This window comes from Mirounga leonina, unplaced genomic scaffold (genome assembly GCF_011800145.1).
Source record: "Mirounga leonina isolate KUSES-001 unplaced genomic scaffold, KU_Mleo_1.0 Mir_173, whole genome shotgun sequence".
NCBI classification, from domain to species: Eukaryota; Metazoa; Chordata; class Mammalia; order Carnivora; family Phocidae; genus Mirounga; species Mirounga leonina.
The window spans coordinates 22,660,772-22,678,545 of NW_023270447.1; the positions used below are offsets into that span (position 1 = coordinate 22,660,772).

The 17,774-nt window shown below is 37.6% G+C and overlaps 2 protein-coding genes across 2 annotated transcripts in view; one reads left to right on the forward strand and one right to left on the reverse strand.

Moving 5' to 3' along the window:
- ODF2L (outer dense fiber of sperm tails 2 like) overlaps positions 1-17,774 on the forward strand; it is a 282,358-nt gene that overhangs the window by 75,664 nt on the left and 188,920 nt on the right. The gene's annotated exons all lie outside the window — the stretch shown is intronic.
- LOC118020278 (calcium-activated chloride channel regulator 4-like) overlaps positions 1-17,774 on the reverse strand; it is a 59,640-nt gene that overhangs the window by 33,810 nt on the left and 8,056 nt on the right. The window contains 10 exon segments of the mRNA XM_035020202.1: positions 2,703-3,068; positions 3,431-3,664; positions 4,851-5,021; positions 6,866-7,133; positions 7,728-7,943; positions 10,871-10,977; positions 12,478-12,655; positions 13,015-13,242; positions 15,498-15,716; positions 16,062-16,239. Of these exon segments, the coding sequence (XP_034876093.1) occupies positions 2,703-3,068; positions 3,431-3,664; positions 4,851-5,021; positions 6,866-7,133; positions 7,728-7,943; positions 10,871-10,977; positions 12,478-12,655; positions 13,015-13,242; positions 15,498-15,716; positions 16,062-16,239 (2,165 nt within the window).

Sequence of the window (17,774 nt, forward strand, 5' to 3'; positions counted from 1 at the left end):
ATCGTCTTGAGGCTTGACTGGGAAGTAGAGATTTTGGCCTCTTTCTTTCTCCATATAGTCTCAGAACCTCTTTAGTGCTCTCTTCATCACCGTAGCTGAAGTTTGTATATGGAAGCTCAGGGTTCTCAAGAACACACAAGTGGAAGCTTTCGTCATTTCTGGTATATTCTGTTAGTTAAAGCAAGTCATTGGGACAGCCAAGATTCAATGTAGGAGGTGACTACCCAAGTCCATGTTGTGGTATGATGATGATAATAATAATAACAATAATAATAATAGTAATAGGAGATAATAAATAATGATAATAATAGGAATTGTGGATCTTTAGAAATCATTTTGGAAACTAAGTACATACCTTTCTGTTTGGCCTACAGTAGGCCTGGCTCACTTCACTGTTATGAGCTGTGCTCTTCCTAGACCCACTTTATGCTGGTGTCACAGTACATGTTCATCTGGCACTGTGTTTCTCTCAATGAGAGAAAAATATCTTGGCAAGTGGAATATAACTTATTCATGCTTTATTAGATCATTCTAACCTGGAACACCAGCCACCACAAGTAGTATGAATAAGAGCATCAGAAGGTACTTCCCTCAGTCCTGGTTGAGCAGCTATGATTGTGAATGTATACCACCCCTCAGTATTTAGCTTGTGACACTGTCCACTGCCTGCTTCTAGGGACAGCAGACAGTTGGGTGGCTGCTGTGTAAGCCTTTTTTCTATTCAGGAATCCTGCAATCATTTGATTCTCTGAGGTTGGTACAACGGTTGTCCTCCTTCACTTAGGGCTGCCTCTTTTCCTTTACTAGGACAATTTAGATTTATTTTCTGTAGCTAGATTCCCTGTGAGAGGTGATGGCCCTGAGGTTCCTTTTCCAAACCTGGTAGGTTTTTTTGGTGATTAACTGGATCAACTATTAGACTATGAATGATGCCATGTGGCCATAAGAGAAAGCCCATGCAGAGATCCCATATTATATATACTATCACCAGTTTATTCTAGACTACATCCAAGAATGGCTTCAAGGGCATGAGACCTGTGCATTTGCACAGAGAATAGGTCTCATTCAATGCTTTGCCATTGCCATCTTGAAATTTTTTAAATTTTTGAACAGGGATCTCTCATTTTCTCTTTTGCCTTAGGCCCCTTGAATTATATAGCCTGTACTGACTATAACAATGTAACCATTCAGTTGTTTGTCTGATTCTTACTAATTCAGCAATTAGCTACTGAGGCAGATCTGGAAATTAAAGTAGGGTCTGACCTGGAAGTCTGACCTGAGAGCCCACTACTGAGACCTACCTGAGCATACCTATTGTACTGGAGCATCAGGGAGAATAGTAACCTGGTTGGTGGGCTTTGTTTCTAGAACAGTAGGGTGGGTAGAAAGGACATAGGGAATGTCTGGCTGTCATGTATTATTTCTGTTGCCAACAGAATTTTAGACTTTTATTCCCTGCTTGGTAAAAGACCAGGTATCTTATACTTAACCCTTTCCTACATTTTCTCCATAAAGCATGTAACTATGTTTTTCTACTGTGCTGAAAGAATTTCTGTGCAAGAGGGTAGGTGCTTTATGTCCCATTTTGTTTGTATCATTATGGTCTCTGGCAGGTCTGGCCATGGCCTACAATGTGAACCTGCTCTTCTCAAGCTACATTCTCCCTTTAATTGATTTAATTTAATTTATCTCATTTATTACTATGGTTGTGACTTTTAGGCTATAATTTTGAGTAATAATTAAAATACTATATTTTAAAGTTTTTAGTTTTCTGTATCTGAAAGCAAGGGCAATAGATAGTAGCTTCAGTAATTCTTTCCTATAATAAAAGAAAAAGTACACAGGTAGGAATGGCTTTTTAAGTAAAAAGGGATATATATATATATATATAATTATATTGACCTGAAATAAGGAAAAACTGTGGTTTGACAGATAGTTACTGATTTTTGCTAGTATCTTCCATGTCAATGAATTATAGTAAATATGAACTTATTCATGTTGTATATATTAGTATATAAGTGGAGACTTTAGGGGAAAGCAATAATATCAATTTATACTTAAAAGTACCAAGACCAGGGCGCCTGGGTGGCTCAGATGGTTAAGCGACTGCCTTTGGCTCAGGTCATGATCCTGGAGTCCCTGGATCGAGTCCCGCATTGGGCTCCCTGCTCGGCAGGGAGTCTGCTTCTCCCTCTGACCCTCCCCCCTCTCATGTGCTTGCTCTCTCTCATTCTCTCTCTCTCAAATAAATAAATAAATAAATCTTTTTAAAAAAAAAAGTACCAAGACCAAATTCATTTTTTCTCACATTTATTTGCTCTCTTACACTTGCATTTTGACTCCTGAAATAGATAATTTTAATTTCTTGGTGGAATTTGAATTATCATTCTAGAAAACTTTTATATCAGCTAATCAACATGAATATCAGATATCAATATAAAAATATCTTTATTCATATCATTCTTAATGACAAATAACAAATAAAAAGTTTGGACTTTAATATTAACTTAGCAATTTTCCCAGTACCCCTGGATATTTATATTTAATCAAAGTATCCCTTCTAGAACTCTTAAAATTATTTTTATGAATTCATGGTCACACAGAATGAATTTAAAAATTGAGAAATATTCTTCAGTTTGTTGTTGATGTTTTTTAAAATCCTGTTTTAGGTCTTCTTGAATTTTTTTTCTTGTGTAAGATACAAATGGTGACACTTAAAATAATACTAACAATTGCCACAGATCCAACCACTAACAATACCAAAGAAGAAATGCTAATTCCGGAATTAGGATGACTTTCATCAGGACCAGGTTCTGCTTGAGGAATAAACAAAGCTACTTGTGCAATGTTGGATAGTTTTGATGTCAAATTGCTTTTATCCACACTTTGAATGGCAATAAATATGTGAGTTGTATTTTATTCTGAGATATTTCCTGGTTTAAATGCAAAGGTTTCTTTGGAATTGGCCTCGTTTGGTAACAGATCAGTAGTGTTTACTTGGAGAGCATTATCAAAATTGTCTCTTAGATCCAGGATACTTCCACTTATTCTTATGATATACCGTTCAGCTAAGAAAAAAAAATTACATATAGCTTAGAAACTGGAGAGTATCATGTTAAATTTCTTTTTATCCATTCCCCTCAAAAATGTTTAGTTATGCAAAGCTTATACTCATAGCCAAAGCCTTACTAATTTTTCAATGAAAGCTTAATTCTGACTTTTAAATTGCTAAATGCTATGTTTTTTGTTTGAAAAGTGGGATCAGTTTATAATGTATCATGTTTGATTGATTTGAAAATATCAGATTACAAAATTAATCCTTCACTGAGAAGTCAATTAAAAATTGTTCCCCTCCCATCTACCCTTATACCCTTGCTTTTGCAGTGAGCACCTTTCACTTAATCAACACTACATGTCACTTCATCCTTACCTTTTCCAACATCAAAATTATCTCCTGGTGCTGTCCATGTCAGACTGATCTCATCCCCATCAGGTGTGGCCTCAAGGTCTGTGATTTGGCTTGGTGGATACAGGTCAGGCAAGGGAAGTTTCGAAACATTTGAAATCACAAATGCACCTCCAGATGCTGTTCTGGTGAAACTCTCTAAGGTTGTTTGAGTATCCTCATCAATCTCGGCTCTTGGTGGATTTCCTTCAATTTTTCCTGTATTAAAAATTTGCTATATTTAAGGAGCAAGCCTATACTAGTATTTTTAGAACTCAATGACTTGAATTCCTCATTCTACATCTCCCTGCTCCTCCCCTTTTTTCATATGTATATACACAGTCACATTTTACTAAGTTTGGTGACAAAGTCATAAGCATCCAATTGGTGGCAGAATTTTTTCTTTAGCATCCTGACCAGGCTATTGCAGGATAGAATCGGATAACAATCACTTTGGAATTAAGGCTGCACTGAATGGGAATAATGTTATATAATTCAATATATGCCCTTTAAAAAAATAATTGCTTTATTTCTCAAATTATCTCCAAGCTAGGAATAAACCTGGGGAACGTTTTACTGTTTCCCTTTAAACCACTTGTGCCAGGCTTCCTCCCTTCCTCCCTGCTACAAGTGCTACAGAATAATACTTCCAGTTATATTCCACTTGCCAACAGGGAAGCCCTAAAAGTCACAAGGTAAGGGACAAGCTGAAGGAAAGCTAACAAAGAATGCATTCTTATTTATTTATTTATTTATTTATTTATTTATTTATTTATTTATTTATTTGAGAGAGAGAGAGAATGAGATAGAGAGAGCATGAGAGGGGGTAGGGTCAGAGGGAGAAGGAGACTCCCTGCCAAGCAGGGAGCCCGATGCGGGACTTGATCCCGGGACTCCAGGATCATGACCTGAGCCGAAGGCAGTCGCTTAACCAACTGAGCCACCCAGGCGCCCCAAAGAATGCATTCTTAATCTTAATCGTCATCTTACTCTACACATTTTTTTTGCTTTTGACTTAATAAAAACATTGAAAATAAATACTCATTTAGGTATCTTTGTAAACGGAACCAGGTATCTATGTAACCTGAAAAATAAATTCTGCCACAAGCTTGTACTTAGGTACATAACACATTAACCTGTTTTCTTTATCTTGAGTTAGAAATTTGATATATTGTTGTTGATGTTGGTGGTGCTCCAAACTAATATAATAATGGCTGACATTTATTGAGTGCTTACTAAATGCCAGACACTATACCAAAGCTTAGGTTATTTTGGAGGCAAACACAGTATGACTGAGAACTTCATTTCAGAAATGGGAAAAGCTGTACTTTGAGTTGTAAAATGTTTGAAGCTTTAATCATGAACTCAAAATTATTCAAGCCAGATATCAGATATCATTACTCACCATCCACTACCCATCCTGGTATATGTGCGGCTCTATTCAGTGGATGCCTTAAGTATCGTGTGGCCGTGTTTGCCCCTCTGTGAGCCCGTACTTTTAAGCTATATCTGCCATTTTCTGAATAAGCCATAAAATATCTGGAGTACACCCCATCATTCTTGAAAGAATCGGCACCTTGTTATAAAAATGAAGGCATAAAGTTTTATTGTAAAGCAAAAGAAAAATTAATGCACTTTCTAAGCCAAGCATATGGACTTTATAAGCACATCCCCTCAATCAGGCTATTTTGTGGTTGACCCATTGGGGAATATTTCCATTATGCTCTACTAACCAATATCTTGTTGAATTGATATACCCTTGTGTTATATATATGCATATATATAAATCATATGCTTATGTATGTATAGTAAATACCTTCACTTTATCAGCTTCTATGAAGATTATTATAGTACTTTTCTTACCATAGTTTAGCCAAATGGTTTTCTGGCAGCTCTTACTTATTCTAAACACATAATTATCTCATCTCCTGTTCAAATCAAAAAGATCCCAACTAAAGAAAAAGTATCTTTGCATAGGATTTAATTCTTACCGTAGTCACCTAAAAATGACTTATTTTGACTTCTCTTCAACTACTCTTTTTTGTTTTGTTTTGTTTTTGTATCCTCATCTCTTGCTCTATGATCCATTAACTCCCTGGTCTGGCAGTGGAAAACCCCCATTAATTATTAGAATAAACATTTAGGGGAGCTCAGGAATATTATATCATAAGTATATTTCTTGATATCACCAGTACTAGAGTTATTCATTAAATTGCAAACACATTTCTCAGGGGGTTTAACACTCTAAGACAGCAGTGCTTGAAATGAGGTCCTTGGACAAGCACCACCTGCATGCCTCTTGATCATATTAGGAATGCAAATTACTTAGATCTTCGAGGGAAGGGCGTAGCATTCTGTTTTATAACAAGCCCTTCAGGTGATTCCTTGCATGCTAAAGTTTGAGAACCCCTGCTCCAAGTCATTGTTTATCACCAACACTTTCTTAGGTAAAGACATACCAGTAGCCATCTGGTAAAACTTTGAGAAATGAAACAAGATGCAGGTTAAGTTTTAATGTAGCATGGAAGGGGTTGGGAAAAGGGGAAAAGTCAGGAAATAGTCAAGGAAAATATTATACCAGATGATGGCACTGAGGTACACCAAAGAACAATTTTACCTTCTAAATTTTTCACAGGGCATACTCTAGTTGATGATAAGATTATAAATTGACTGAATTAATTATATTGCAAAACATACTGATAGAAAATTTTGACAACTTAGAAGGTTATCAGTATGGTAATTTCCTTGTTCACTGCCCTCTCAAAAGAAGGATCAGTTCCCAGAACAATTGAGAGTCTGGGAAAAAGGTACTATTTACCCATACAGACCAGGGAGACAGAGCATGGCCAACTCTGTGTCTTGTTTTCTGCCATTCAGACCTGGTATCTGATACTCTAGTCATGTCTCCATCTGTTTTGGCAGTTCTACCTGCCCTTGGGCCTCAGTTCCCGAGACTACATTTGCACTTTTTTCCAGCTGTTGGGAATTACTCTTACCTGTTCCCTCCTTCTCTGCTAGGGGCTCAAGTTCTATCACTTAACCCCATCTGCTTGCTTGTGCTTCACTAACTCTGGCTAGACTTTCTTAATGATTTCCGCCTAAGAAATACTTGTTTGGAATTCTTGATGCTGTTCTCAACTTCCTGAATGAGACCTTCCTGACTGGTAACAGACATTGGTTGTCCAGATGACAAAATAATAATGACAGTAAATAACATTTATTGAGTGCTTACTATGTGCAGGACACTTGCTAAGAACTTCATAAGTTTTATGTGGACAGAATTTCCTGCTGGTCCTGCTGTTCATCCATAATTTGCATCAATTCTTCTGGTGTCTGTCCTACTGCCCCACACTGCTGCAGGGACCCATAACATATCCTGAGTTATGAAATTCCAGGCTTATTCATAAAAAACTGAGTTACCTGCACCATTATCCAAAAGTTCCAAAACTTCCATTTTTCCATTATTTGATTCAATGAAAGCAGTCACATTGGCTCCAAGAATTGGTACATACCCTTGTAGAACTTCTGCATAAACAATCATTGGGCTGGGAAAACTGTTTGTGTCTTTATTCATTTTAGCATTCACTGTGATGGGAGGCACAGAAGAATTGGCTGCCTGAGAATTTACTGTGATAGTTAATGTTTCTGGGTATGCTTTGGCTTGAAGACTGTAAGTCCAAGCACCCACCTAAAAATTCAATGGAAATATAGTAAGTATTCAAGATCAAGCTTTTCTGTGTTTTCACTATCCAATTCTAAAATAAATTTTATAAGTATGTTACAGAATATACAGGGTTTTGAGTTTTGAGGGTAAAAGGAGGAGAACTGAGGCAGTTTAGACAGGGCATCCTGGCTATTGTCATGCATGATGTCCAAAGGTTGGGAAATCTCAGCTGGGAAAAATAAGTTTGGGAAAGTTTGCCTTGGTCTTGGCCTTATTCTTTAACCTCGAAGTCCACAGATTCTATGATCTGGTAGTGCAATAAGGAATGACTGTATAGCTATCTAAACACCAACTTGCACAGATTCTCCCTTCATTGCCTCTTTAAAGTTATTTTTAGCCTACCTAATTTTTTTCCCTTCTCTTTCTCCTAATGTATACATTCTTTCTTCCTTTTCCTGCCACCATAATTTTGGAGACCGCATAGGCATAGAAAGTACATTCTATCTTATTATAATTTTGAAGACGATACAAATATCGACACCTATAGTTGTGATAGTGAACAATGTATTTTCAGCTACAAAACAAGTGTGGGAGAAAGTGTAAAAGCTAATTGCTTACCTTTGCAGTTCCTGGAATATTGAGATAGGCCATTTGGGAAACTGCATCCATTGTGAAATTTCTCATTGGTGTTCCATCGGGATCCCAGAGAGAGATAACAGGAGCCTGTCCACGCCATGTGACGAGAAAGAATGTGTCCTTTCCCACAGTACTATCAATTATTACAGTGCCATTCATCCAGGGATTATTGTTGAGTGTTAATCCCTTACTTTCAAGCTGTTTAAATATATTTTAAAAATTAATGACTGGAGAAGAGAGCAATTTTATGCTGTTTTCATTTTTCATGCAGTTTTTAATTTCTGGCCTAAGAACAAGCTTATATAGGGCATCCTACCTTAGGCTTGTGATCTCTCTGAAAGCTGATTGGGATGTGACAGTCAGATAGTGTGGAAATACAGAGTCTCAGGAAAGGATACAGTATAATAAAAGCATCAAAGCAAGAGAATGGGTTTTATAGTTGGAGATATGACCCTATTATTTTTTTTTCCATTGTCTTGGCAAACATCCACCCAAGTCTTTAGCAATAAAGAGTGCTACAGCCTCAAAGAAGAATTAGCTATAGGGTGTGTGTGTGTGTGTTTGTGTGTGTGTGTGTTACCCTCAGTTTATCCATCTAAATGATGAACTAAAAAAAAATACTTTTTTTTTTTTAAAGATTTTTATTTATTCATTTGACAGAGAGAGAGTCAGCGAAAGAGGGAACACAAGCAGGGGGAGTGGGAGAGGGAGAAGCAGGCTTCCCGTGGAACAGGGAGCCCGCTGCGGGGCTCGATCCCAGGATCCTGGGATCATGACCTGAGCTGAAGGCAGATGCTTAACGACTGAGCCACCCAGGCGCCCCTAAAAAAATACTTACTGCTGGTGGCTAGAGTATTTGAGTAGGGACACAGTAAAAAGGGACCTCAAGAGAGAAAATCAGGACTAGCAAATGATGAGACAAGCAAACATGGATATTTTCCTGATGTGAAATCTTGAAATAATTTTCACACATGAATAGAGTGAGTAGCACCAGACAGTAAACATATCTCATGAGTGGAAATGGGGCAAACTGTGAAAATTGGAATCCTGAAAAGAGATGTGAAAGATAGGATGTTCTCTGAGAGGACCTTCAAAGAAAGTTTTTCAAGTCTTTATGGGTAGCTCTTTGTCAAGGAAAGCCAAGTTTATCCACTGACCAAGAAAGTACTTTCTATAAGTATGTCATTTCAGGAATGATGGGAAATCTCATTTCCATTCTAAACCAGTCTTAAACCAAAAATACTTTCACACCAGTGCTGATAGAAGGGAGTGAATTCTACCACTAAGACATCATTGCAATGACAGAAATCTCAGTCCTATGTTAAGTGGACATGTCTTTGAGTGGACCAAATATTATCAAGTTAAATCTGAATGTGAGTGACTTTTTCACGTACCCCATCAGGAAAGTCTAAGTTGGAAGGCTTTGGCTACATAGTAGTACTAGGGGAAAATAACCGAGTAAAGAGTGAGATGCAGCCTTTTCTCTGTATTCTAGCTGCCACCATCCAAATTCAGGTTCCCATCTACTCAGATTATTGCAATGTACCTCTAACTATTCTCACTATTCTCTCCCAAGACCTATACATCATGTACACAAATCCAGGTTAACCTTTCAAAAATTAGTTTTCTTTTTGTTATTTCTCTACTTAAGAACCTATAGGCATTTCAAGTGAGGGGGACAGAACTTTCTGCTCTTTCCACATCATTTAGAAAGCCATTCTTGAAACTTTGAGCATATCCTGCATGCATGTGTCTCCTTTCTGGATGATTTCCCACATTCTGCTCTCTTATTTTAAAACTCCTTTGGAATATTCCATTTTAATGTCCCACCATCCACTCAAAACCCAAGGTTAAAATAGAGCAGAAAATAATATCCTCAAAATCACTTCACCTTCTTTATGTCAATTTTATCATCATTTTCTCAGTCATCCAGATTGGAACCTTCAGAAATGAACTTTATTCTCCTTCAGTTTATTCTCCATACACTGCTAAACTAGATCTCAGATGAATTTTTAAACTGTTTTCTTTCTTTTTTTTTTTTTATTTATTTATCTGAGAGAGAGAATGGGAGACAGAGAGCATGAGAGGGGGAGGATCAGAGGGAGAAGCAGACCCCCCGCCGAGCAGGGAGCCCGATGCGGGACTCGATCTAGGGACTCCAGGATCATGACTTGAGCCGAAGGCAGTCGCTTAACCAACTGAGCCACCCAGGCGCCCCTAAACTGTTTTCAAGGTGAAGCTACAAACCCAACTTCCAAACCAATCTGCACATATTGTCTTAACTCTGAATCCTATACCTTCTTGCTCTTCATTGTTGGAGAATAGAAGAAAATAGGTTTGTTTAGGTGATCATGGCAAGTTGTAATGTGGACAGTGATTTGATGACTGGAAGATGAAATGAGATGATACACACTTGGTGGGAATGGGTATTGACAGAAACAATTTTGTAAAAAATACTTTTAAGGAAACAGGCTGTGTTGACATTTTACATGGGATGTGAATGAAGAATGAAGAAGGAAGTTTTCAAAATTTTTGAATCTAAATAGAAAATGGTATTGTTGAAACACAAATGAGAAAAGAAGTAGAGTTCAGAAGAGAGATGAATAAAATAAAAAGTCAGTGAAAAAAGTAGTTGAAGAGGTAAGATAAGCCCTAAACTTGTAGATATACAATGATTATTCACTGTCTTTTTTTCTGATAAATTATTTCCAAGATATACTGTTTCCATTTCCAAACTGGGTTCTTGAGTGCATTCATCTAATTTAAATCTATTTCACAGCATTGAAGGGTGGGGGAAATCTTGGAAGTGTGAGATATTTTTATGCATTCATAGAAAAATGAAAGCTATATTATGAGACAAAGTCTATTTTTGGCAGAAAATTTAACATTATTGAGTTTTGATGTTATCCCTTAACGAACCTCTGTGGGAAAAGAAAAAAAATATATTGATTTTACTACTTAATTTAGTCATATCTAAAGAATGATTTCTATTTCATACTGAAATCTTAATTTTAATTAAAAATTTACTTTGAGAAAAATATAGGACTCAAAACTTATAACAACTGATTTATTTTTTGGTTATGGCTAGATGTAAACACAAAGACCCGAAGAGTGGTAATTCTGACCTGAAGAGGCTGTTGGGAAAGATCAGTGTTTCCTGATGCAAGGGCTCCAAAAGCATCAATGAGGCCGTTGTTCTGGGCTTCATCAGAAGAAAAAAAATGGTTTCCTCCTAAAATGTAAATACATTAAGTAGGTTGCTCTCTAGAAAATACATACCTATCACATTTTAGTGATTAATAAGGTAACAGGGTATACAAAATCATAGTTGCAGTATATATTATTAAAATAGAACAAAGTCAGGTATGTGTAAAGATTAACAATGAAATGTTAATTTAAAACTGTCATAACTAGGGGCACCTGGGTGGCTCAGTTGTTAAGCATCTGCCTTCTGCTCAGGTCATGATTCTGGGGTCCTGGAATCGAGCCCCGCATAGGGCTCCCTGCTTGGCGGGGGGCCTGCTTCTCCCTCTCCCACTCCCCCTGCTTGTGTTCCCTTTCTCACTGTGTCTTTCTCTGTCAAATAAATAAAATCTTTAAAAAAAAAAACTGTCATAACTAGGAAACATAAGTGGTCTTTATATCTCACTTGTAGAAATATTCCTCACTGAAATCTGTGAAAAAAATCACAGAATATGAAAGAAGATGTTACAATTCCATGTATTAGAGCCCACAGACTGCGTAGCTCTTTAGGGTAATTATTCACTTTTAAGATACAGTTATGATAATTCTGGCCTTCAGATTTTTCAGCCAAAGTGGGTCAGAATCAGTTCAGAAAGGTTAAAGAACTGTCATATTGAGGTATCCTGACAATAACTGGCAATGGGAAGATAGAAAGGCAGTAAGCAATAGAGACAAATTGAGATGGACACTTGGGACAGAAATAAATTTTATAATGGCCATAAAAGTACTTTGAAATGATGGGAGTTTGTGCAACTAAGCATTAAAAAGCAAGTATATATTTGGTAGCATTAGAAGTCAACCCAATACAATAATTAATATTCATAATGTTATAAATTTTGTTTATTCTACTACATTTAAGAAGGCACTGAAAACATGTGGTCCATTTTCACTATGTCTCTATACCTAAGATAGCATCTACCCTGTAGTTCATCTAGAAATTTTGTTGTTATTTAGATTTATTCAGCCTGAGCCTCTGTTAATCCCATCTGCCCCCACCTCCAACCCCATAGCCTATGCTCTGGTTTCATGGATTTCCCACTATCTCTCCATGTGCCTTGCATTGTCATCCAACATGATTTTTTTGTTCATAACCTGATCATCTTCTCTCACCCCTCCTTTCTCCAGAAAAAGTAAACACCTTGTCCAAGGCCCAGCTCAGAAGTCACCTCATCTCTCATGCCTTCTTTCTCTGACTGTATATAACCCTGGGAGAATTAATGGTTCTTCTGCTCACATAGTGCTTTATTTCTATATATTTCTCCTATCATGGAGAGGTGTCATCTGATTATGCTATTTGATTAGTAGTTTTATTTGTCTCTCCAGCCAGCTGGACTGTGAGCACCTTGAGAACAGAGATCAGGTCTGGTTTGACCCTGGTTCCAAGGTCCTGGAACAGCACCTGCAGGGCAAGAACTTGAGAGAAATTGTTGTGAGCCTTTATACTTATGCACTGCTTTCAAAGGACTTATATATATGGGTCATATTTCACCTGTTATAGCACTCATCTCTATAACGGCTTGATCAGCAGATGGTCCCAAAGCAATCAAATGAATGATAGCCCCACTTTGTTTCACTTCATCAATGCAATTCTTTGCAGAGTTATCCTCCCCATCGGTCAGCAAGACAATTTCAGATCCATCGATTTGAGGGTATACTTCTCTAATTACCTGCAGATACAATCAGAACATAATTATTGGTGTTCCTAGATTAAAAGACTTACAGGATACTAGAAAAAATGTACAGAGAAAATGAAAGTGTGCAGAAAAGAAGAGATAGCATCTTTTAAAATAATAGAATCTGCAATCAATAACTTTTTAAAAAAATTTTCTGTCTATCTGCTGCAGGGAATGTTTGCTCAAATGAAGTTACGTGGGTGGAGGGCTATGAAAAATTCTACTTGGGTTAAATGACAAAGACATTTCAGTCTGAGTACTCAGGTCAACTAGACACCAAAAATATAACTGCAGAATGTGGCATTAAGTATTTTTTTAAAACAAACAAACTACATTTGCAGTATGGTTTTCACCTGAAATGCTGATCTAATTCCAGCACAGATGGAAGTTCCTCCACTAGCTGCTGTCGGTAAGCTCTCCAAGAGGTTGTTTCTTTCCTTGCTGCTTATTATTTGGATTAGATTACTTTTAATGTTGGCAGTACTATCAAAGTGCACCATCCCCACCCAGGATCCATTTTCAATGGTCTGCAGCAGGAAATGTTTTGCTGCTTGATTCATTCGATCTAGGCGATTAAGACCCTGAATAAAAAAAGATAAAAACAACCAAAGGGTTTTCAATTGGAAAATAATAGCAGATCACATAAAATGAGTGAATAACATTTGTTGTTAATTTTTTACCAATAGCAATTAGTGTTATTAAAGAAAGCAATTTTCTTTCAGTTGATAAAATTGAAAAATATAGTTATGTGTATTATGGAATACATACGGTATAGTAAAGAACATAGGCTTTAATTAGAGCTGATTCTTGGCTAATAAGCACCCAAATTAGAGGTGGAGGATAAGGTGGGGGTTGGGTTGGAATCGGGGGGTGATGACTCACATCTTAGAGACTGCCTAATAACTCCTGGGATCCTCTGTTCCAGTTGTGTCAAGATGGAACTGCTCCCCAGATCCCACAGTATTAAATCAAACTATAATGGACTCCATCTAGAGACTGAAATCTCCCCATCCACTTGGGGACTTCCCAGAAGATGAAACTTACTCAAGCTGCAGTTACATTCTAAGAGGCCCAGTACCTACCTCCCCCATTTCCTCTTCTGCTCCTAACCTCTCCTCACCACTTCCCTACCAATGGATTAAATGGAATTAATTGGAATTAATTATCAAAGAACTCATTAAAACTCACATCCGTCGTTCCTAGATGAATGCCTAGGACGTAAGTCTTTTCATACATTTGTCTTTTCCAGTCCCTTATCACCAACTGATCTGTGGTACCCTCCCCCCCAACACAATCCAAATTTCCCTCTGAACTACCTAGAACCAAGCCATAGTGAAAAACTGCTCTTACGTCTCCATCTTTGAGGGCTCTCTCTACCACTTTGTTTTACCTTTAAACTTAGCTCTACCTGTATCTTGTCTATCTTGTCCAAAGGAGGTTGCTCATCTTTTCCCAATAAGGAGCTTCATCTCTCGCCAGCAACACTTCCTAGGACACTTCTATGTATAGGTTTCTAGCATTCTGATGCTCTTTCTGAAACTCTACTGTTGTGGATTATTTCATTCAGCTGTGTCATCTTCTGTGCTTTTCAGTAACCACCCAGGCCCCTTTTGTTGAAGACATTTTTCTTGATCTTTAGCATGTTCTGTTCTGCCTCAAATATGCCATCCTTCTGGGTGCCTTATCACATTATATTTGCTCATTTGTAGTCCATTTCCACAATTATTTATTCAGTGCTTATACATGATAAACCCCGTTCCAGGCAGAAGGGATGCAAAGATGAATAAAACACTGCTTCAAGTCCTAGAGGAGCTCCCGGTCTAGTGGGAGAGAAATGTGTAATTTCAATATAATATATAGTAATAGAGGTTTGCACAGGTCGTTGTGGGAGACCGGCAGAAGGACCATTAGTCCAGCCTAGAAGCCCAGCCCATCTCATCCGGGAGGAAATGGGTACCTCTACCAAATTTGAAGAATATGTATGAGTTAACCAGGTAATGGGGAAGAGAGAGAAAATTTTCAACTGTGAACTCTTTAAGGATATGAGTTCTATTCCTAGAACCTGGCACAATGCCTTCCATTCACTGAATGATAGAAGAAATGAATGGCTGAATCTGACTGTATCTTCATTATAGTGATGCTTTTTGCCTGTGTCTTTGAATATAAAGAGGTCATTTATATAGATGATACAAATAAGGTAAAGCCACATTAACAGTTCTCCTGGTTGGTCTTGTTCCTTGACTTGGAATGGAGTTCAGAGGCCCTAATCCACTCTCTCCTCCTGTCTGTTAAGTGTTTCCAGTAGAAAGCATGTCCATGTTAAAAGTCTTTAGTTCTGATCCTGAGGTTTTACTAAAGAGTCTAGGGCACCTGGGTGGCTCAGTTGGTTGAGCGACTGCCTTCGGCTCAGGTCATGATCCTGGAGTCCCGGGATCGAGTCCTGCATCGGGCTCCCTGCTCGGCAGGGAGCCTGCTTCTCCCTCTGACCCTCCCCCCTCTCATGCTCTCTCTGTCTCATTCTCTCTCTCAAATAAATAAATAAAATCTTTAAAAAAAAAAGAAATGGAAACATTATAAAAAAAATAAAGAGTCTAAAAGTGCCTCTCAATAAACTCTCCATTTTCTGGAGTTGGATCTTGGGTTAGGTCTTTTTAACTCTATTGCGACACTTCTTTCATTACAATATTCACTGCCCCTCTTGAGGTCACGATCATAGGAGGTGATAGTACTTATGCCACCATGCAATTTAGAACAAGCATGTAGTGTTCAGAATATTCTTAGCTATTCAGTCACTTCTGTGTCCTTACATCCAGGAAAAATGGGCCCACAAACTTACACTCATGCTTCCAGACTTATCAAGAACTAAGCACACAATTCTTTCTCTGATCTTCAGCAATGAGAAGACAGGTGGAGGGGGTGGTGCCACCAAAGATGTTGTATTTTTAAAATCCTCAGAATTGCTGATCACCTCCCATGTACTTCTGGAATTGCACATTTTGTTTTGTAGGCTTGGAGCTTCTCTGTTATGGTTTTCTTTATTACAGAATTCAACAACCTGAAAGGTTAATAAAGTGAAAAAAACTTTTTATATACAATGCATTTAAAATTCAACAACAAATCTGAAAAATAAAAGATCTTTTTGGCAAATATGTCATTTATTTAATGAAATAGGATTCATTGAGGAATCATATAATAGTAACATAGATTTAGAATAATTGTAATAACAGCTAACACTAGCTAGCTAACAATAGTTGTGCTTACCATATGCCAGTTAATATTTAAAGAACTCTATTATTAATATGTCTAATCTCTCAGGTAACCTGCCCAGATATTTTATAAACATGATAACATGTCTTTTGAATATAAATATATGCTGTTAAGTTACAGTTGGCATACTTACAGAATTAATGCCTTGCATAAACATTATGGATGCCTTTTCAGTTTGATCTTTATCAGGGAAGAATTGACAATCTTTTTCATACAGTTTTGTCTTAGAATCAATTCTGCATCCTCTAGTTATACAACTGTTTCCTTGACACTTATAAACTCTATTTATACCAGTAATACCTGTGGAACATCTGAAAATATATAACAATTAGTCTTTGAGGCAACTTAACATTTAAAATTTTTGAAAATCTTTTTTTTTTTAAGGATTTTATTTATTTGACAGAGAGAGAGAGCACAAGCAGGGGGAGCAGCAGAGGCAGAGGGAGAAGCAGGCTTGCAAGCAGGGAGCCTGATGCGGGGCTCGATCCCAGGACCCCGGGATCATGACCTGAGCCAAAGGCAGACGCTTAACCAACTGAGGCATCCAGGTGCCCCCCCCTTTTTAAAGATTTTATTTATTTATTAAAATTTTTGAAAATCTTAAGTAGTCTTTCTATCAAGTTTTTAAATAATGACCTGTATATCAAGATCTTTATTCTTATTTATGTACCATATACATCCTGTTTGACAGCAACATTGAAGGGTTCCTACCAGAGCAGTTAACTGTTTTTCAATAAATTGCAGAAAGAAATTTTAAGTGGGATGTCTAGTGTATGCAATGGCTGAATTTCCTGTTGTGATTAAAGCTGCTGCTGTCCTGTTAATACTAATGGCTGGAGAGTCCCGTTTTCCAAACATCTCTCCTGGGGGCCTTGTGATGATAAATACACTGTTGGTATCTGGAAAGGGCAACTTGTGAAAACACCTATTCTTGGTACTACCTTAGCTTGAAGTTCTTTGTAGAATTCTTTTCAAAGAAGTTATCTCCAAAAGAATGTGATGTGGTATAGCTACAAGTGTTTGGTTTTTCAGGAGCACTTTTATCCAAAGTGAAATGTGGCTTGAAGGAAAGATTGAGGTACTGCCTAAGACAGTAGTCTTTACTGGTAGGGACGTTTTTGACATATGTTTTATTGCATGGAATTGGCCACAGATAGCAGTGATTATGACAAATATGCTAGAATGTGAATGTATCCCATCTTTTCAATGTGTTTCCAGCTCAGATTTAAGAAACAATTACTAGGGCGCCTGGGTGGCTCAGTTGGTTAAGCGACTGCCTTTGGCTCAGGTCATGATCCTGGAGTCCCGGGATCGAGTCCCGCATCGGGCTCCCTGCTCAGCGGGGGGCCTACTTCTCCCTCTGACCCTCTTCCCTCTTGTGCTGTCTCTCATTCTCTCTCTCAAATAAATAAATAAAATCTTTAAAAAAAAAAAAAAGAAACAATTACTAGATTTCATTCAGTCATTTAGGGAGTCTCCTAAATATGTGCATGCTTCTATTGCCCCAGAACTCAGTGTTCATGATGGTATCTGCATTAACAACCATGATGACTATTCTAGAGCAGAGACTGGACATTTAGAGGGAATATGATATAGACAAATGTAATCAATGTAATACTCCTTAAATACGTGTGCTAAAACTGGTGGAGCAATTGGGCAGAGGAAGGGCCTTCACTGAGATCAAATATCTTTCAGTTTATACTTTTTCTGATAAGTCCACAGAGACCCAACAGGGCATCTAAGATTGATTAAGTTGATGGCATCTAATTTTAAACCAGTTACCAGCGATCATTTTGCTCTCTTGATCTCAGAACTAAGAGGATTGTCTATGATTAAATGTGATATT